The sequence below is a fragment of the Schistocerca americana genome, chromosome 2 (assembly GCF_021461395.2).
Source record: "Schistocerca americana isolate TAMUIC-IGC-003095 chromosome 2, iqSchAmer2.1, whole genome shotgun sequence".
NCBI lineage: Eukaryota > Metazoa > Arthropoda > Insecta > Orthoptera > Acrididae > Schistocerca > Schistocerca americana.
In genome coordinates this window covers 451494259-451516706 of record NC_060120.1, presented here as the reverse complement: position 1 = coordinate 451516706, position 22448 = coordinate 451494259, and the positions used below count along the sequence as shown (strand labels likewise).

The window sequence follows — 22448 nt, the reverse complement described above, 5'->3', positions numbered from 1 at the left end:
TCCCACGTGGAATGTTTCCCTCTATTATATTCATAACCATAACAATATTTTGTTTGTGATAAAAACAAGATTAATCACTAATCAAACAATGGAAAATCCAGGATGTAGTGTAACAATATTATGAAAAAGAAAGTTGCTACTCATCATACGTGGAAGATGCTGAGTTGCAGATAGGCACAATAAAAACACTGTCACAAATAAAGCTTTTGGCCAGTAAGGCCTGCATCAACAACACACACACACACACACACACACACACACACACACACACACACACACAAGAAGCATGCATACAAATGCAACTCACACACATGACTGCAGTCTCAGACAGATTAATCACTAAAGAACAAAACTAACCTGAATCAGAACAGTGTGGCTATACTCTGACAGATATATTTGTAAGCATGCCATAGATGCTTCTGACAACTTCACATGGTATTTGCAGGACCTGAAATAATCCAAATATATTTAAGTGTGCATTAACAATGTAGTGATACTTACTACTAATGATACACTCAAAACTTTTATCCCAAAAACATAATTGTCAAAATTGTAGATGTCTATCTCACAAATGAGAATAGATAATGAAAACAATTAAATGTTTCACAAAACAAGGATGACAAGGAAAGACTGATTGTAGGGGATGAGATTTGAAAACCTGAGAACTTAAAAGTGGAAGACAGGGTAATATGCAAGACAGAGATTACTGCTTGAACATCGTGTGCGAGTTAATAAGAGAAAGCTAAGTGCATTGTATGTAACAGAGGTGGGAGGGGGCAGCAAAAAATAGACAGGTAAGAAAATGGAACAATGTAGAAAACAAAAACAGAGTGAAGAAAGGAGTAGTTACTGTGAAGAAATGCTGAAACGGAAGAAACTAATGTAAATTAAGGCCTGTTGGGTGGTGACAACCGAGGACAGTGGAGTTCTGAGGAACTGGTGTCTGGTAGAAGAATCTAGATGGTGTGTGTGGTGAAACAGGCACTGAGGTCACAACTGTTGTTGTAGAGCACACTCCGCAACAGGATATTGCGTGTTGCAGTATACACCCTTTGCTTATGCCTATTCATGTTAACTGATAACTTGGTGATAGTCATGCCAATGTAAAAGGGTAAAAAGTGTTTGCATGACACTTGGTACATGACGTGACATTTTACAGGTGGCTCTCCGTTTCATAGAATATGTTTTGTCCGTTACAGGGCTGGTATAGGCTGTGGTAGGAGGGGGCATAGGGTAAGTCTTGCAGCGAGGACGGTCGCAATGGTAGAAGCCGTAGTGCAGGGAGATGGGTGCAGAAAGTGCATAGGGTCTGACAAGAATATTGCGGAGATCGGGAGGGTGAAGAAGCATATCAGTCTAGGATAGTAATGAGTGACAAATGGGGTGCTTCGAAGTTGTTTTTTGGCGGGATCATCAGTACCAGGATTGGATGTGATGGCCCGAGAAATCTCGTTTTGAACTAGGCTGGTGGGGTAATTACATCCAGTGAAGGCTGGGGTGAGAATGGTGGTGTATTGCTGTAAAGAGCCTGCATCCGTGCAAATACGTTTGCCCCAGAATGCCAAAGTTGTATGGGAGGGAACATTCAAAATGAAAAGGGTGGCACTTGTCAAAATGTAAGTACTGTCGTTCATTTGTAGGTTTAATGTAGGCGGAAGCGTGCAGTGGCCTTGGTGTGGACAAAATCAACATCAAGGAAAATGACACAAGATTTGGAACAGGGCAATGTGAAATTTAGTTGGGTGAAGGAGTCAGAGATTCCATAAATTGTAACAGGCCAGCCTCACCATCAGTCCATATGGTAAAGATGTCATCAATGTACCTAAGCCCAATGAGGGACTGAAGAATTATGTATCTCAGGAAAGCCCCTTCCAAGCGATCCATGAGAAAGTTGGCCTAGGAAGGGGTTATCCTGGTTCCCATGGCTGTAGCCTTGATCAGTTTGTATGTCTGCCCCGCAAAGGTGAAGAAGAAGAAGTAGTAGTAGTAGTAGTAGTAGTTGTTGTTGTTGTTGTTGTTGTTGTTATTGTGGTCTTCAGTCCTGAGACTGGTTTGATGCAGCTCTCCATGCTACTCTATTCTGTGCAAGCTCCATCATCTCCCAGTACCTACTGCAGCCTACATCCTTCTGAATCTGCTTAATGTATTCATCTCTTGGTCTCCCTCTACGATTTTTACCCTCCACGCTGCCCTCCAGTACTAAATTGGTGATCCCTTGATGCCTCAGAACATGTCCTACCAACCGATCCCTTCTTCTTGTCAAGTTGTGCCACAAACTCCTCTTCCCCCCAATTCTATTCAATACCTCCTCATTAGTTATGTGATCTACCCATCTAATCTTCAGCATCCTTCTGCAGCACCACATTTCGAAAGCTTCTATTCTCTTCTTGGCTAAACTATTTATCGTCCATGTTTTACTTCCATACACGGCTACACTTCATACAAATACTTTTAGAAACGACCTCCTGACACTTAAATCTATACTCGATGTCAACAAATTTCTCTTCTTCAGAAACACTTTCCCTGTCATTGCCAGTCTACATTTTATATCCTCTCTACTTGCACCATCATGAGTTATTTTGCTCCCCAAATAGCAAAACTCCTTTACTACTTTAAGTGTCTCATTTCCTAATCTAATTCCCTCAGCATCACTCGACTTAATTCAACTACATTCCATTATCATCGTTTTGCTTTTGTTGATGTTCATCTTATACCCTCCTTTCAAGACACTGTCCATTCCATTCAACTGCTCTTCCAAGCCCTTTGCTGTCTGACAGAATTACAATGTCATCGGCGAACCTCAAAGTTTTTATTGCTTCTCCATGGATTTTAATAACTACTCCGAATTTTTCTTTTGTTTCCTTTACTGTTTGCTCACTATACAGATTGAATAGCATCGGGCAGAGGCTACAACCCTGTCTCACTCCCTTCCCAACCACTGCTTCCCTTTCATGTCCCTCGACTCTTATAACTGCCATCTGCTTTCTGTACAAATTGTAAATAGCCTTTCGCTCCCTGTACTTTACCCTTGCCACCTTCAGAATTTGAAAGAGTATTCCAGTCAACATCGTCAAAAGCTTTCTCTAAGTCTACAAATGTTAGAAACGTAGGTTTGCCTTTCTTAATCTTTCTTCTAAGATAAGTAATAGGGTCAGCATTGCCTCGTGTGTTCCAACATTTCTACGGAATCCAAACTGATCTTCCCCGAGGTTGGCTTTGTTGGTAAGTATGAAATTGATTAAAGAGAGTATTGGGATGTCATACACTTAGAATGAGGTGGATGCTGACTGAGGAAATGTTTAGCAGTGGACAGACCATGTACGTCGGGGATGTTGGTATAGAGAGAGATGGCACTGATGGTGGCAAGTAAGGTATGTGGTGGAAAAAGGATGGGCACAGATTTCATTTGATCTACAAAATGGTTGGTATATTTGCTGTAGGAGAGGAGTCTTTGTACCAGGAGTTGCAGGTGCTGATCAACGAAGGCAGATCTATATTCAGTGGTTGCTTTAAAGCCAGCAATTATAGGACGGCCAGAAAAAAGGTAAACAGTGGAGGTGTGGGGTTTGGGTGGGGTTAGAAGTTCTATAGATTGAGATGTTAGTCCTTGTAAGGGGCTGGAGATTTTAAGGAGGGACTGCAGGTCATTTGGAACAACAGGGATCGGATCTTGATGGCAGATGCTGTATGTAAATGTGTCAGACTGCTGGCATGGTTCTTCACTAACATACCAACAATTTCTTCGATCTTATGAAGTCTGTGCCTGTCCCACTCCCACCACACACCTTGCTTGTCACCACTGATGCCACCTCCCTCTATACCAACATCCCCCACATACATGGTCTTTCTGCTGCTGAACATTTCCACAGTCAAGATCCACCTGATTCCAAACCTATGACATCCTTCCTGTTCACTTTAATCAACTTTATACCTACCAACAACTACTACACCTTTGAGGGGCAGACATACAAACAGATCAGGGGTACGGTCATGGGAACCAGGATGGCTCATTCCTGTGCCAATCTTTTCAGGGGCTTTTGGAGGAGGCTTTCCTGGGATCCATAAGTCTTCAGCCCCTAGTCTGCCTTAGATACACTGATGACATCTTTACCATAGGCACTCATGGTGAGGCTGGTCTGTTAAAAATTCCTGCAATCTCTGAGTATTAATCAGCTACTTGAAAAAGGTCATGACTTCCTAAAATCTTGCCCTGAAATGAGATCCATTCTGTCAGATTTTCCCCACCACACCTAGAGTAGCTTTTTGTCGCCCTCCCAATCTCTGCAATATTCTTGTCAGACCCTACACTCCATCTGCACCAACCTCCCTACCCTATGCCTCCTACTCCAGTGAACATCCCCACTGCAAGACCTGCCCTATGCAACCTCCTACCACCACCTATACCAGCCCTGTAACTGGCAAAAGATATATTATCAAAGGGAGAGCCAGCTATGGACAACATATGTCATATACTAGCCGTTATGTAAACACTGTTCAGCCTTTTACATTGGCGTGACTATCACCAACGTATCAGTTAGCATGAATGGGCATATGCAATACTGGGAACCTTCCTCTACAACATGACAATCATGACCTCGATGTTTTTTTCATCACACGCGTCATCTGAATTCTTCTCCCAGAAAGCAGTTTCTTGTAAAGTCCGCAGTTGGGAATTAGCATTACAACATGTCCTTGGTTCTCGCCACTCACCTGGCCTTAATTTACATTAATTTCTTCCATCTCAGCATTTCTTCACAATAATACGCCTTTGTTCACTCTGTTTTAGTTTTGCACATATTTCAGTTACTTACCTGTCTATTTTTCATCGTCCCCCTCCCACCTCCATAACATACAATGCACTTAGCTTTTCACTTTTATTAACTCGTGCACAATGTTTAATCAGTAATCTCTGTCTTGCATATACCGTATTTACTCGAATCTAAGCCGCACTTTTTTCCGTTTTTTTGTAATCCAAAAAACTGCCTGTGGCTTAGAATCGAGTGCAAAGTAAGCAGAAGTTCTGAAAAATGTTGGTAGGTGCCGCCACAACTACTGGAGTACCCAAAAAAAACTGGAACAACATACTATGGGAAGAGCTTATGTAGTTCGCATTTCTGCTGCTATGCATAGCACAACTCATCTCCATTTCAGTGCAGCCTGTGTTGTCGACCTGGCTTGTTCTGTTCACCTGCAATGATTGTTTTTGCTACTGTTGCTTTGTTCTTGCACCATTTTTAATGATGGAAGTTTAAGTGAACAACATGCAGCTGTGAATTTTGTTTTCTACTCGGTAAAAATGCTGCTTAAAATATGTTAATGTTTAAAACAGCTTAACAAGGGAAAAATCAAGTGTACGAGTGGTTTGCTCAATTTAAAAATGGTGACATGTCAGTTGATGACAAGCCTCGTCTTGACGTCCATCAAGGGCGTAGTTCATTCAGAGTTTGTTTCTCCAGGTCAGACCCTCAATCAAACATTTTATTTGGAAGTTCTAAGAAACTTGTGCAACAGTGCTCATCAAAAACAACCTGTTTTTTGGCAGACAGGAGACTGGTTCTTCCACCACGACAACGCATCTGAACACACAGCCATCTCTGTTAAGACAGTTTTTGGCAAAAAATAGCATAGTTCCGCTGCCCCAAGCACCTTACTCGCCTGACCTGGCTGTGTGCGATTTTTTCTTATTTTCACACACGTGCAGCATGAGGGTTAGCTCATTGATGACAGGGATTGTGGGGCCTGGAAGTATAGAAAATAAGTGATTCTTATATTTCCTAAATGTAGCTGCCAGTCAACTGTTTGAAATTACATTGCACTGTTACCTAATAACACTTTTTTTTCTACTTTTGTAATGTTTCCTGAGACATGTCAGTAGCAAGTAATACATTTCACATCCCCTCTCAGCGATGAGAAAATTATTGATTTGTTCACAGTTAAATTTTGCTATTAGTATCATATTTCAACAGTCTGACCTTATAAATCTTAATACGTTTCATTTGGTTTAGCACTAATGGTGCACATACTTTACCTAAAATCTTTAACAAGGGCATTGTTTTCAATATCCTGGCTACTAGTTACGCTAGCTAGTTCTTCCAGCAATGGTCGATTGTGTTCTCTTGTGAAGAGAACCTGATGCCTCTTGAAAAATTTGTTTGCTACCTGGCGGTGGCCTCCACACAGCATTTCCAAATAAAGATGACAAAACATTGGACACAGCAGACTGGCTAATTCACACTGAAAGGACTCTTGCTTAAGCTCTGCAATCCAGTTTTTGAACCTGCAACAAAGATTATGAACATATTACAATGTTTATTCAAAATAATAATGAGCAGTCACTAAGTATTATAGCACATTCCTTGACATATTTAGTTACATACGAGAGGGTGCCAAAAGGAACTAAACTTTTTTTTAGCTTATTTATTCATATTTTAAGCACAAACTTTCAATTCCCTTAAAGTACTCTCCATCTGCACTAAGACACCTGCGTAATATTTTATTTCTTTTTTCAAAACATTGTTTAAATTTATATTTTGTGATGCCTGACAATGCCTCCTTTATTTCTCATCACATTAGTAAAATGCTTTCCTTTCATGTTTCTTTTCACTCTAGGAAACAAAAAAGTCACAGAGGGCAAGGTCGGGTGAGTGTGGGTGTGAGGAACAGGGGACATACCATTTTTGGCCAAGAAAAGAATTGTCATGCAGACAGGACTGTGTGAGCAGGGGTATTGTCAAAATGGAAAAACCAATCAACCGACTGCCACAAATCAGGCCACTTCTGCCGCACTCTGTTGTGCAATCTTTTCAAAACGTACAAGTAACTGTCTGTCCCTGTGGAACAAACTCTGTGGAGGGGGAATCAGCTTTGTTTTAATGTTTGATTTCACCTGATGAGCTCTCTTGGGGTGAGGCGAACGGTGGAGTCTTCCACTGGTTTGATTGTTGCTTTGATTCAGGATCATAAGCATAGCACAAGTTGCGTCACCTGTGATAATAGTTGAAAAAAGTTTGGATAATTTCGGGACTCTTCTTTCAAAGCACAGCATGCTTCCACAGGGCCTTGTTTTTGTTCAACAGTCAGCAGTCAAGGCACGAATTTGGCATCCCCCCTTTCCATTCCCAAATCTTCTGTCACAATTCGCTGCACTGAACTCTTACATCACTCCTGACAGCTCAACAATTTCTTCACTGGTCTGTCATTGACCTTTGTTAATGATTGCATTTTCATATTTTCCGGCTTGGAAGGCAATCAGAATGAGATTTGTCATCAATTGACATTTCAAGAGTTTCTGTTCATTTTTCCAAGCAAAAAGCAGAATTTCACCACAGCACGCTGTTCACAAAAAATCAGCCATCGCAAAAATGACAATCGCACAAAACAGTTGTCACTAGAAAAACTAACAAAACTAGTCCTGACCTTATTCAGCGATGTCACTCTGCTTACTGACTCTGGAATGTTCACTCCAAGTACTCCTAGTGCGGTACTGCAAAAGCTCTGCCAATCAAAAATTTAGTTTGGTTTCTTTTGGGTACTTCCTTGTACTTCTATGCCATTAAAGTTTTCTGATATGTTCTTAATAACCCTATAAACATGGACACACAAACTAAATGCTCCAATCGAAATAATGAGGGTAGAATATGTCCAAACAGTTAAGGCATCTAGAAGAAGGTGAAAAAAAAAATGTTCAACTTAATGAAAGAAATTCTAAAATTTTACAATACTCCAGACTTATTCATAAGTTTAAAAATCTGTTCACACACATTAATACCACAGACACTTTTTTATTCTGAAAATAAAAGATATAAAATACAAATTTGTTTTTAGTACATATATAAGGGAAACTGATAGTGAATTGGATAAATAAAAAATCTACTCGCCAAGTGGCATCAGAAGAACACACATATCAAAGGTGTTACAGTTTGAAAGATTTCGAAGATGGAGGCTCCTCTTCCTGGCAGAAGGGATGAAGGGGTGGAAAAAGGGGTGAAGGGAAAGGACTTGTGAGTTTTAGAAAAAGGGGTAGAGGCCGTAAAAGTTGTCCAGAGTCCCGGGTAAGTTGAGACTTACCAGACGGGATGAGAAGGAAAGACTGATTGCTGGAAACTGTACCGGTTGCGATTTTAAAACCTAACGAATTTAAAGATGGAAGATAGGATAATATGCAAGACACAAATTACTGCTAAAATATTGTGCATGAGTTAATAACTGGGAAAACTAAGTGCACTGCAAGTGATAGATGTGGGAGGGAGGTGGAAAAAATAAACAGGTCAGAAAATGAAAGATGCAGAAAACTAGAGTGAAGAAAGCAGTAGTTACTGTGAAGAAATGCTGAGATGGAAGAAAATGGAAATCAAGGCTTTGGCAGTGGCGAGAACCAAGGACATTTTGTAGTGGCAGTTCCCACCTGCAGAGTTCTGAGAAACTGCTGTCTTGGAGAACAATCTAGATGGCACATGTGGTGAAACAGGTACCAACATCATGACTGTCATGTTGCAGTGCATGCTCTGCAACAGGAGATTGTGTGTTGCCAGTACAAACCCTCTGTCTTTGCCCACTCATCCTAACTGATACCTTGGTGGTAATTATGCCGATGAAGAAGGCCAAACACTGTTTACATGAGAGCTGGTATAAGAGGTGTCACTCCACAGGTGGTTCTCCTTTGATAGTAAATGTTTTGCCAGTTACATTACTGCTGTACGTGGTGGTAGGAGGTTGCATAAGGCAAGTCTTAAAGTAGGGACAGTCGCAGGGTAGGAGCCATAGGGTGGGGAAATGATTTTAGAAAGCCACAGCCTTGTCGAAGTAGTTGATTAATATATTCAAGACCAAGACAATACTGAGTGACAAGTGGTGTACTCCTAAGTTGTTTTTTGGAGGAATCAGCAGCACCAGAATTGGATGCGATGGCCCAGAATATCTGCTTTTGAACTAGGTTGTTGGGATAATTATGTCCAGTGAAGGCTGAGGTGAGAATGGTGGTGTATTGCTGTAAAGAGTCTGCATCTGAACAATTGTTTGCCTCAAATGCCGAGGCTGTTTGGGAGGGAACGTTTGACATGGAAAGGATGGCAATTGCCAAAATGTAAATACTCTTGTTTTTTAGTAGATTTAATGTGAACAGAAGTGTGTAGCTCACCTTTGGTCAGGAGGAAATCAACGTCAAGGAAACTGGCATGAGACTCAGAATAGCACCATATGAAAATTAATTGGGAGAATGTATTTAGAGATTCCAGGAATTTTAATATGTCAGTCTCACCTGAGTCCATACAGCAAAGATGTCATCAATGTATCTAAACCAAACGAGGGGCTGAAGGCTTATGGATCACAATAAGCCGCCTCCGAGTAACCCATGAAAAGATTGGCATAGGAAGGAGCCATCCTGGTTTCCATTGCTGTACTCCTGATCTGTTAGTACACATTCCCCTCAAAGAAGCAGTACTGGTTGGTAGGTATAAAGTTGATCAAAATGAGTAGGAAGGACGTCATCCGTTTGGAATCAGGTGGGTGCTGACTGGGGAAATGTTCAGCAGCAGGCAGACTATGTATATGGGGGTTGCTGGTATAGAGGGAGGTGGCATTAATGGTGACAAGAGGTGTGTGGTGGAAGTGAGACAGACATAGATTTCAAATGAGCCAGAAAATGGTTGGTGTCTTTGAAATAGGAAGAAGTCTTTGTAATATGGGTTACAGGTATTTATCAACTAAGGCAGATATACATTCAGTGGGTGCTTTGAAGCCAACAACTATGGGACAGCCAGGATGATGGGTTTGTGGAACTTAGGAAGAAGGTAAAAGGCTGGGCTACGAAGTTCTATGGACTGAGGTGTTAGTCTTTGCGAGGGGCCTGAGGTGTTGAGGAGGGTCTACAGGTCAGTTTGAATCATAGGATGGGATTTTATATAGAGATGCTAACCAAGTTAGAAAACTGCTGCGGAAGCAAAGGGAACTTCACAGCAAACATAAACATAGCCAAAGCCTTGCAGACAAACAAAAATTACGCGAAGCGAAATGTAGTGTGAGGAGGGCTTTGCGAGAGGCGTTCAATGAATTCGAAAGTAAAGTTCTATGTACTGACTTGGCAGAAAATCCTAAGAAATTTTGGTCTTATGTCAAAGCGGTAGGTGGGTCAAAACAAAATGTCCAGACACTCTGTGACGAAAATGGTACTGAAACAGACGATGACAGATAAAAGGCCGAAATACTAAATGTCTTTTTCCAAAGTTGTTTCACAGAGGAAGATTGCACTGTAGTTCCTTCTCTAGATTGTCGCACAGATGACAAAATGGTAGATATCGAAATAGACGACAGAGGGATAGAGAAACAATTAAAATCGCTCAAAAGAGGAAAGGCCTCTGGACCTGATGGGATACCAGTTCAATTTTACACAGAGTACGCGAAGGAACTTTCCCCCTTCTTGCAGCGGTGTACCACAGGTCTCTAGAAGAGCGTAGCGTTCCAAAGGATTGGAAAAGGGCACAGGTCATCCCCGTTTTCAAGAAGGGACGTCGAGCAGATGTGCAGAACTATAGACCTATATCTCTAACGTCGACCAGTTGTAGAATTTTGGAACACGTATTGTGTTCGAGTATAACGACTTTTCTGGAGACAAGAAATCTACTCTGTAGGAATCAGCATGGGTTTCGAAAAAGACGGTCATGTGAAACCCAGCTCGCGCTATTCGTCCACGAGACTCAGAGGGCCACAGACACAGGTTCACAGGTAGATGCCATGTTTCTTGACTTCCGCAAGGCGTTCGATACAGTTCCCCACAGTCGTTTAATGAACAAAGTAAGAGCATATGGACTATCAGACCAATTGTGTGATTGGATTGAGGAGTTCCTAGATAACAGGACGCAGCATGTCATTCTCAATGGAGAGAAGTCTTCCGAAGTAAGAGTGATTTCAGGTGTGCCGCAGGGGAGTGTCATAGGACCGTTGCTATTCACAATATACATAAATGACCTTGTGGATGACATCGGAAGTTCACTGAGGCTTTTTGCGGATGATGCTGTGGTGTATCGAGAGGTTGTAACAATGGAAAATTGTACTGAAATGCAGGAGGATCTGCAGCGAATTGACGCATGGTGCAGGGAATGGCAATTGACTCTCAATGTAGACAAGTGTAATGTGCTGCGAATAAACAGAAAGATAGATCCTTTATCATTTAGCTACAAAATAGCAGGTCAGCAACTGGAAGCAGTTAATACCATAAATTATCTGGGAGTACGCATTAGGAGTGATTTAAAATGGAATGATCATATAATGTTGATCGTCGGTAAAGCAGATGCCAGACTGAGATTCATTGGAAGAATCCTAAGGAAATGCAATCCGAAAACAAAGGAAGTAGGTTACAGTACGCTTGTTCGCCCACTGCTTGAATACTGCTCAGCAGTGTGGGATCCGTACCAGATAGGGTTGATAGAAGATATAGAGAAGATCCAATGGAGAGCAGCGCGCTTCGTTACAGGATCATTTAGTAATCGCGAAAGCGTTACGGAGATGATAGATAAACTCCAGTGGAAGACTCTGCAGGAGAGACGCTCAGTAGCTCGGTACGGGCTTTTGTCAAAGTTTCGAGAACATACCTTCACCGAAGAGTCAAGCAGTATATTGCTCCCTCCTACGTATATCTTGCGAAGAGACCATGAGGATAAAATCAGAGAGATTAGAGCCCACACAGAGGCATACCGACAATCCTTCTTTCCACAAACAATACGAGACTGGAATAGAAGGGAGAACTGATAGAGGTACTCAAGGTACCCTCCGCCACACACCGTCGGGTGGCTTGCGGAGTATGGATGTAGATGTAGATGTAGATGTAGATGTGTCAGACAACTGACATAGACCATTACTTTCATACTCCCGTCGGTCAAGTACTACAGTGGTAGATCCCTTGTCTGCTGGGAGGATAATGTTGTAGTCCTTAGCTTCTAGGGAACAAAGTGTTTTGGTTGGCAGGAGAGCCAACACCGTGTTACTAGAGGAGGCCAAAAGGCACGCGTTTTAGCTCACGCAGGCTGGCATTGAGGTCTGGAACAGGACAAGGAAATAAGAATTTAGAAAAACGGACGTAGCTGGTGGAATACTTAACTTTAATCCATTAATGGTGAACGTCGGTCTGACGGTACAAGATTCACAAGATCAACAGTAACTGATAATGGCGCCTTCCTAGGTCGTAGCAAATGACGTAGCTGAAGGCTATGTTAAACTATCGTCTCGGCAAATGAGAGCGTAATTTGTCAGTGAACCATCGCTAGCAAAGTCAGTTGTACAACTGGGGCGAGTGCTAGGAAGTCTCTCTAGACCTGCCGTGTGGCGGCGCTCTGTCTGCAATCACTGATAGGGCGACACGTGGGTCCGACGTATACTAACGGACCACGGCCGATTTAAAGGCTACCACCTAGCAAGTGTGGTGTCTGGCGGTGACACCACAGAAAGAGCCCAGGTTAGTGTCATGTACGGAGCTGTTGTGAAGCAATGCTTAATGTGAGTAATTTATGGATGGCTTGTAAGGGATAATTTTGAGGTAATGGTGGTGGATCTTTAAGTTGGGAGCATGGCTGAAAATTTTGAAGGTACGGTTCAAAGTCAGATCTGCTGTTGGAAAGGATCTGAGACTGGGTTGCAAGTGATATTTCCAGTTGATATTAAACGTGAAGGAAAGCAGTCCTTCACCAAACAGCACGGTTAAATGCAGATTTAGGGCTGAAAGTGAGACTCTTCGATAATACAGATAATTTAGGTGAGGAGAGTGCTTTAGATGAGAGGTTGAGAACACCGTACTGTAGTGACGTGGTTGTAATCATGATTGCTATTGGTCTGGAAGGCAGTGATGTTAAGGAGGTTGTAGAAGCTGAGTTTGCAGGAGAGGAATAGTGGCTGATGGTGTAGCTATTTAGGGAGTTGCAGAGGGACAGGAAGGGAAGTATCACTGTTGAGATATTTTAGGAGAAGGTGGGTTAGTTTCTTGAGATGAAGTCTGACCGCTTGTTACAGTTTGAAGTTGACTTGGTGGATGTTACCATCCAAGCAATCATTGAGGGCAGATACTTGCAGGATTTTGTACAAGGAGAGAAGCCTGGTCTGATGGAGTGGAAACTGGCAGATGAGCCATATAGGTCACATATTAGCTAGGTAACTGCAAAAGACTGCTGTATTTGCAACTGTTAAAGAGGCTGTTGCAAAGTAGGTTTACACACAGGAACAGGGACTTAAATGTTTGGCTTTCAGGAGTAACTCTAAGGGCAAAGCAGGTTTCAAGAAACAGAATATGAGACCTTAGTTTTGATAGTGCAAATACATGTTTTTTAAAGGAACAGATGAAATATGTGATGCGATTTATCGTGGCAAGGGTGGAGGGTTTCAGTGTTCGAAGTGGTGAGAGTGGCAAAAAGAGAAGCAGGGCATGGAATAAGATATTTTAAAAAAAAGAAAGGCAATGACAAAAAATAAGAAAAATTCGTATGAAAATCGTGAGAACAGAGAAGGGTTAACAACAGGCAATGAGGGCCTAGAATTTCTCAACAGAAAGGCGGGGAATGGAAAATTAAAAAAAAAAAAACAAAAAAAAAATCGATTGGAAAAATTTTGAAAACAGACAAAATTTTAAAAACTGGGCAAACAAAAGAGAAAGCCATTGGTGAAAATGTAATCTACTGTGTTTGGCAAATAAAGTAATGCAGGAGACAGTAGTACAAGGCGATGTCAACAGTTTGGTGAAAAGCAAATGCGAAAAAACAAGAAAGAATTACATATAAGCAAGGTAAGTGGAGGAGGGAATGAAAATAACTGTCAAATTTACAAATAAATCAGATAAAAATGATTGGGAGAAGATCTTGCAGTGCAGTGAACTGTAAATAAATTGTTATACGCAATTCGTAAATAACAGTAGACCTATCTACATGCACAGAAATCAGTATTAGAAATTATGTAAGGGGATAATGTTGGTTAATGAAGGTGGTACAGAGAAATAAACATGTGGACTAGCACTTAAGGTAAAAGACAGATGACAGTTTAAAAAAGACAGATGACAACAAAGACTGACAAGAGAGTTATATAGGAAGGAATGATGGCCACAGAGGCAAATATATCAACAACAAAAAATCGATTTTTTTAAATATAATGTAATTGAATTGATAAAAAATCTGCTCACCAAGAGGCAGCAGAAGAAAATAAATATAACAGATATTGCAGTTTTCAAGCTTTCAGAGCCAGTGGCTTCTCCTTCTGGCAGAAGGGCTGTAGGAAGAGAGGCGAAGGAAAAGTCGGCAGAGACTTATCTGGCAGGATGAGAAAGGATGACTGATTGTTGGGGACCGCACTGGATGAGATGTCCAAACTTGAAAGTTTAAAGGTGGAAGATGGGATAATATGCAAGACAGAGATTACTGCTAAAACAGTGCGCATGAGTTAATAAGAGCAAAAAGCTAAGTGAATTTTATCTGATAGAGGTGGGAGGGGGACAGCAAAAACTAAACAGGCCATAATATGAAACATGCAGAAAACTAAGAGAGTGAAGAAAGGAATAGCTACTGTGAAGAAATGTTGAGATGACACAATTAACATAAATCGAGACCAAGTGGGTGGCAAGCATCAAGGACATGTAGTGACAGTTCGCACCTGCACAGTTCTGAGAAACTGGTGTCTTGAGGAAGAATCTAGATGGAAGGAGTGGCGAAACAGGTCCAAGGTCACGACTGTCATGTTTCAGAGCATGCTCTTAAAACAGGACATTGTGTGTTGCTAATATACATCCTCTCCTTATGCCCACTCACCCTAACTGGTAACTTGGTTGCAGCCATGTCCATGTGAAAGGTTGAACAGTGTTTACATAACAGTTTGTATATGAGATATTTCACAGGTGCCTCTCCCTTTGATAGTATGTGGTTTGCAAGTTACAGGTCTAGTATACTTGGTGATAAGGAAGGACGCATAGGGCAAGTCTTGCAGCAGACATGGTTACAGGGGTAGGAGCCATATGGTGGGGAAATGGGTGCAAAAGGTGCATAGGGTCTGACAAGGATATAGTGAATATTGAGAGGGCAATAAAAAGCTATTCAAAGTGTGGTGGGCAAAATCACAGACAGAAATTCTCGTCTAAAGCACTCTGCCCTCCTGTATTATTATCAAAGGGTCTCTCGTTCATCCCTAAACTTACATTTCATCGTGCTGCTTTGGTGAAGGACTTACTTTCCTTCACACATAATAACGAAATATCACTTTGCAACCCAATCCCAGAACCTTTCCAACAGCAAATGTAACACTGAACCCTGCCTTGAATAGTTCCGATCATGATCCCACTTTCATCCACCACTTTTTTTTTTTTTAGGTCATCAGTCTACTGACTGGTTTGATGCGGCCCGCCACGAATTCCTTTCCTGTGCTAACCTCTTCATCTCAGAGTAGCACTTGCAACCTACGTCCTCAATTATTTGCTTGATGTATTCCAATCTCTGTCTTCCTCTACAGTTTTTGCCCTCTACAGCTCCCTCTAGTACCATGGAAGTCATTCCCTCATGTCTTAGCAGATGTCCTATCATCCTGTCCCTTCTCCTTATCAGTGTTTTCCACATATTCCTTTCCTCTCCGATTCTGCGTAGAACCTCCTCATTCCTTACCTTATCAGTCCACCTAATTTTCAACATTCGTCTATAGCACCACATCTCAAATGCTTCGATTCTCTTCTGTTCTGGTTTTCCCACAGTCCATGCTTCACTACCATACAATGCAGTACTCCAGACGTACATCCTCAGAAATTTCTTCCTCAAATTAAGGCCGGTATTTGATATTAGTAGTCTTCTCTTGGCCAGAAATGCCTTTTTTGCCATAGCGAGTCTGCTTTTGATGTCCTCCTTGCTCAGTCCGTCATTGGTTATTTTACTGCCTAGGTAGCAGAATTCCTTAACTTCATTGACTTCGTGACCATCAATCCTGATGTTAAGTTTCTCACTGTTCTCATTTCTACTACTTCTCATTACCTTCGTCTTTCTCCGATTTACTCTCAAACCACACTGTGTACTCATTAGACTGTTCATTCCGTTCAGCAGATCATTTAATTCTTCTTCACTATCACTCAGGATACCAATGTCATCAGCGAATCGTATCATTGATATCCTTGCACCTTGTATTTTAATTCCACTCCTGAACCTTTCTTTTATTTCCATCAGATTGAAGAGTAGGGGCGAAAGGCTACAGCCTTGTCTTACACCCTTCTTAATACGAGCACTTCGTTCTTGATCGTCCACTCTTATTATTCCCTCTTGGTTGTTGTACATATTGTATATGACCCGTCTCTCCCTATAGCTTACCCCTACTTTTTTCAGAATCTCGAATAGCTTGCACCATTTTATATTGTCGAACGCTTTTTCCAGGTCGACAAATCCTATGAAAGTGTCTTGATTTTTCTTTAGCCTTGCTTCCATTATTAGCCGTAACGTCAGAATTGCCTCTCTCGTCCCTTTACTTTTCCTAAAGCCAAACTGATCGTCACCTAGCGCATTCTCAATTTTCTTTTCCATTCTTCTGTATATTATTCTTGTAAGCAGCTTCGATGCATGAGCCGTTAAGCTGATTGTGCGATAATTCTCGCACTTGTCAGCTCTTGCCGTCTTCAGAATTGTGTGGATGATACTTTTCCGAAAGTCAGATGGTATATCGCCAGACTCATATATTCTACACACCAACGTGAATAGTCGTTTTGTTGCCACTTCCCCCAATGATTTTAGAAATTCTGATGGAATGTTATCTATCCCTTCTGCCTTATTTGACCGTAAGTCCCCCAAAGCTCTTTTAAATTCTGATTCTAATACTGGATCCCCTATCTCTTCTAAATCGACTCCTGTTTCTTCTTCTATCACATCAGACAAATCTTCACCCTCATAGAGGCTTTCAATGTATTCTTTCCACCTGTCTGCTCTCTCCTCTGCATTTAGCAGTGGAATTCCCGTTGCACTCTTAATGTTACCACCGTTGCTTTTAATGTCACCAAAGGTTGTTTTGACTTTCCTGTATGCTGAGTCTGTCCTTCCGACAATCATATCTTTTTCGATGTCTTTACATTTTTCCTGCAGCCATTTCGTCTTAGCTTCCCTGCACTTCCTATATTTCATTCCTCAGCGACTTGTATTTCTGTATTCCTGATTTTCCTGGAACATGTTTGTACTTCCTCCTTTCATCAATCAACTGAAGTATTTCTTCTGTTACCCATGGTTTCTTCGCAGCTACCTTCTTTGTACCTATGTTTTCCTTCCCAACTTCTGTGATGGCCCTTTTTAGAGATGTCCATTCCTCTTCAATTGTACTGCCTACTGCGCTATTCCTTATTGCTGTATCTATAGCGTTAGAGAACTTCAAACGTATCTCGTCATTCCTTAGTACTTCCATATCCCACTTCTTTGCGTATTGATTCTTCCTGACTAATGTCTTGAACTTCAGCCTACTCTTCATCACTACTATATTGTGATCGGAGTCTATATCTGCTCCTGGGTATGCCTTACAATCCAGTATCTGATTTCGGAATCTCTGTCTGACCATGATGTAATCTAATTGAAATCTTCCCGTATCTCCCGGCCTTTTCCAAGTATACCCCCTCTTCTTGTGATTCTTGAACAGGGTATTCGCTATTACTAGCTGAAACTTGTTACGGAACTCAATTAGTCTTTCTCCTCTTTCATTCCTTGCACCAAGCCCATATTCTCCTGTAACCTTTTCTTCTACTCCTTCCACTACAACTGCATTCCAGTCGCCCATGACTATTAGATTTTCGTCCCCCTTTACATACTGCATTACCCTTTCAATATCCTCATACACTTACTCTATCCGTTCATCTTCAGCTTGCGACATTGGCATGTATACCTGAACTATCGTTGTCGGTGTTGGTCTGCTGTCGATTCTGATTAGAACAACCCGGTCACTGAACTGTTCACAGTAAAGCACCCTCTGCCCTACCTTCCTATTCATAACGAATCCTACACCTGTTATACCATTTTCTGCTGCAGTTGATATTACCCGATACTCATCTGACCAGAAATCCTTGTCTTCCTTCCACTTCACTTCACTTCACTGACCCCTACTATATCTAGATTGAGCCTTTGCATTTCCCTTTTCAGATTTTCTAGTTTCCCTACCACGTTCAAGCTTCTGACATTACACGCCCCGACTTGTAGAACGTTATCCTTTTGTTGATTATTCAATCTTTTTCTCATGGTAACCTCCCCCTTGGCAGTCCCCTCCCGGAGATCCGAATGGGGGATTATTCCGGAATCTTTTGCCAATGGAGAGATCATCATGACACTTCTTCAATTACAGGCCACATGTCCTGTGGATACACGTTATGTGTCTTTAATGCAGTGGTTTCCGTTGCCTTCTGCATCCTCATGTCGTTGATCATTGCTGATTCTTCCGCCTTTAGGGGCAATTTCCCACCCCTAGGACAAGAGAGTGCCCTGAACCTCTATCCGCTCCTCTGCCCTCTTTGACAAGGCCGTTGGCAGAATGAGGCTGACTTCTTATGCCGGAAGTCTTCGGCCGCTAATGCTGATTATTTATCGAAATTTGGGCAGTGGCGGGGATCGAACCCGGAACCGAAGACATTTTGATTATGAATCAAAGACGATACCCCTAGACCACCACCTCAAAATCATCTCTTACAAACATTCCATGAATTCTTCATACCACGAACTGCTTCACAGCCCTTCCCCAAGTCCCTACAAAATGACCCTAATCTATCCTCCACAGAATTTCGTGCTCTTCGTTCCCTAGAAGCTTAGGACTACAACATTATCCTCCCAGTGGACAAGGTATCTAACACTGTGGCACTTGACCGATGGGAGTATGTCAGTTGTCTGACACCTCTACATACAGCATCTTCCAACAAAATCCCATCCCTATGATTCACACTGACCTGTAGTCCCTCCTCAAAACCTCAGGCCTCTCACAAATGAACGCACAGGTGCCTTTGTTGATCAATAGCTGCAACCCATAGTACAAAGACTTCCTATATTGAAGACACCAACCATTTCCTAGATAATCTGAAATTAGTGCCAGTCCCATTCCCACCACGCAACTTGCTTGTTATCATTGACATCATCTCCCTCTACACCAACATCTCCTACGTATGTGGTCTGTCTACTGCTGAACATTTCTTCAGTCAGTGCCCACATGATTCCAAACCTATGACATCCCCTCTGCTCACCTTAATCAACTGTATACTTACCAACAACTACTTCACCTTTGAAGGTCAGACATACAATCACGTCATGGGTACAGTCATGGGAACCAGGATGGCTCCTTCCTATGCCAACCTTTTTATGATTCGCTTGGAGGGGGCTTTCCTGGGATCCATAAGCCTTCAGCCCCTGGTCTGGTTTAGATACATTGATAATACCTTTGCCGTATAGACTCAAGGTGAACCTGACCTGTTAAAACTTCCTGGAATCTCCAAATACATTCTTCCAATTAAATTTAACATGGTGCTATTCCAAATCCCATGCTAGTTTCCTTGACATTGATGTCATCCTCATCGAAGGTCAGAAACATACTTCTGTTCACATTACTTCTACTAACGAACAACAGTACTTACATTTTGACAGTTGCCATCCTTTCCAGGCCAAACATTCCCTCTCAATCAGTTTTGGCATTTGGGGCTAACGTAAGGAGATATCCCTGGCCATCACATCCTTTCCTAGTACTGCTGATCCCTCCAAACTAGAACTTAGGAGTACATCACTTATCACTCAGTATCATCCTGGTCTTGAATGTAATAATCAACTACTTCGACAAGACTCCAACTTCCTAAAATCATGCCCTGTAATGAAGTCCATTCTGCCCAAGATTTTGTCCACCACACCTAGGACAGCTTTTCATCATCCTACCAATCTCCAAAATATCCTTGTCAGACTCTGTGCTCCTTCTGTACCCATTTCCGTGCCCTATGGCTCCTACCCCTGTGACACCCCCCCCCCCCCCCAACTGCAAGGAAGGCTTGCCCTATGCACCCTCCTGCCATCAGCTATAGCAGGCCCATTAAGGCAAAACGTATACTATCAAAGGGAGAGTCACCAGTGAAATGCACCTCATATACCAGCTGTTATGTAAACACTGTTCAGCCTTTTACATCGGCATGACTACCATCAAGTTATCAGTTAGCGATGCACAGTATCCAGTTGCAGGGCACGCTTTACAACATTACAGTTGTGATCTCGGTGTCTTGTCTCACTAAATGTGCCATTTGGAATCTTCTCCCACCGAGCGAGGTGGTGCAGTGGTTAACACATTGGACTCTCATTCGGGAGGACGATGGTTCAATCCCATGTCTGGCCATCCAGATTTAGGTTTTCCGTGATTTCCCTAAATTGCTCCAGACAAATGCCAGGATGGTTCCTTTGGAAGGGTACAGCAGACTTCCTTCCCCGTTGTTCCCTAATCCGATGAGACCAATGACCTCGCTGTCTGGTCTCCTCCCTCAAAACAACCCAACCTCTTCTCCCAGCCACCAGTTTCTCAGAACTCTGGAGACTGCCACTACAACATGTCCTTGGTACCCATCACCAATCTGTCCTTACTTTACATTAATTTCTCCAGTTTCAGCATTTCTTCACAGGAGCTATTCCTTTCTTCACACTCTTTTAGTTTTCTACCTCTCTCATTTCTGGCTTGTCTTTTTTTCGCCATATCCCTCCGAACTCTATCACATACAGGCATTAGCTTTTTGCTCTTACTAACTTGCGCACACTGTTTTAGCAGTAATCTGTCGTGCATATAACCCTATATTCCATGCTTAAACTGTCAGGTTTACAAATCACATTGGGTGCAATCAGTCTTTCCTTCTAATCCCTTACCCTGGGTTCAGGACACCTTTATCAAACTCTACCCCTTTTCCTAAACCTCACCACTCCTTTTCCTTCACCCCTCTTCCTCCCACTTCAACCTTTCTGCCGGAAGGAGGAGCCATTGGCTCTGATAGTATGCAAACTAATACCTTTCATTTGTGTGTTCTTTTGCCACCTCTTGGCGAGTAGATTTTTTTATCTATTCAATTACATTATATGAATATGGTATGTTATACAAACTTTGGTTTCACCAAGCGAGGTGGCGCAGTGGTTAGTACACTGGACTTGCATTCAGGACGACGTCAGTTCAAACCCGCATCCAGCCATTCTGATTTAGGTTTTCCATGATTTCTCTAAATTGCTTCAGGCAAATACCGAAATGTTTCCTTTGAAAGGGCACGGCCCACTTCCTTCCCCATCCTTCCCTAAACCGATTGGACCGATGGCCTCACTGTTTGGTCCACTCCCCCCAAATCAACCAAACACCAAACTTTGGTTTCTGTTAGTATAGCTTTGTAATAGTTAAAACACAGAATTATGTCCCCAACGGAATTACGTCCCAAACTGTCATTCCTTTTCATATTCTTTTTAACAGGCGTGAAGATGGGCAACTACACTATGTGATCAAAAGTATGTGGACACCTGGCTGAAAATGACTTATAAGTTCATGGCGCCCTATATCGGTAATGCTGGAATTCGATATAGTGTTGGCCCACCATTAGCCTCGATGACAGCTTCCACTCTTGCAGGCATGCATTCAATCAGGTGCTGGAAGGTTTCTTGGGGAATGGCAGCCCAATCTTCACGAAGTGCTGCACTGAGGAGAGATATCGACGTCGGTTGGTGAGGCCTGGCACGAAGTCAGCTTTCCAAAACATCCCGAAGGTGTTCTATAGGATTCAGATCAGGACTCTGTGCAGGCCAGTCCATTACAGGGATGTTATTGTTGTGTAACCACCCCGCCACAGACCATGCATTATGAACAGGTGCTCAATCGTGTTGAAAGATGCACTCGCCATCCCCGAATTGCTCTTCAACAGTGGGAAGCAAGAAGATGCTTAGAACATCAATGTAGGCCTGTGCTGTGATAGTGCCACGCAAAACAACAAGCTCCCTCCACGAAAAAGACAACGTTCACCGGGCATTTGCCATCAGATCACCACATTGTGTACCGTGATTCGTCACTCCATACAACTTTTTTTTTCACTGGTCAGTTGTCCAATGTTTATGCTACTTACACCAAGCAAGGCATCGTTTGGCATTTACCAGCATGATGTGTGGCTTACAAGCAGCCGCTCAACCATGAAATCCAAGTTTTCTAACCTCCCGCCTAACTGTCATAGTACTCCCACTGGATCCTGAGGCAGTTTGGAATTCCTGTGTGATGCTCTGGATAGATGTCTACCTATTACACATTATGACCGTCATCAACTGTCAGCAGTCTCTGTCAGTCAACTGACGAGGTCAGCCTGTATGCTTTTGTGCAGTATGTGTCCCTTCACGTTTCCATTTACTGTCACATCGAAAACAATGGACCTAGGGATGTTTAGGAGTGTGAAAAACTCGCGTACACACAAATGACGCAAGTGATACCCAATTATCTGACCATGTTCGAAGTCC

At 42.3% G+C, this 22448-nt stretch overlaps 1 protein-coding gene across 1 annotated transcript in view; it reads right to left on the bottom strand.

The window, feature by feature from the left end:
• The window catches only part of LOC124594805 (TAF5-like RNA polymerase II p300/CBP-associated factor-associated factor 65 kDa subunit 5L), a 156024-nt gene that overhangs the window by 85160 nt on the left and 48416 nt on the right, over positions 1 to 22448 (bottom strand). The window contains exons 3-4 of the mRNA XM_047133235.1: positions 6029 to 6277; positions 358 to 448 (exon numbers count right to left, since the gene is read on the bottom strand). Of these exons, the coding sequence (XP_046989191.1) occupies positions 358 to 448; positions 6029 to 6277 (340 nt within the window). The remainder of the gene's footprint in view (positions 1 to 357; positions 449 to 6028; positions 6278 to 22448) is intronic.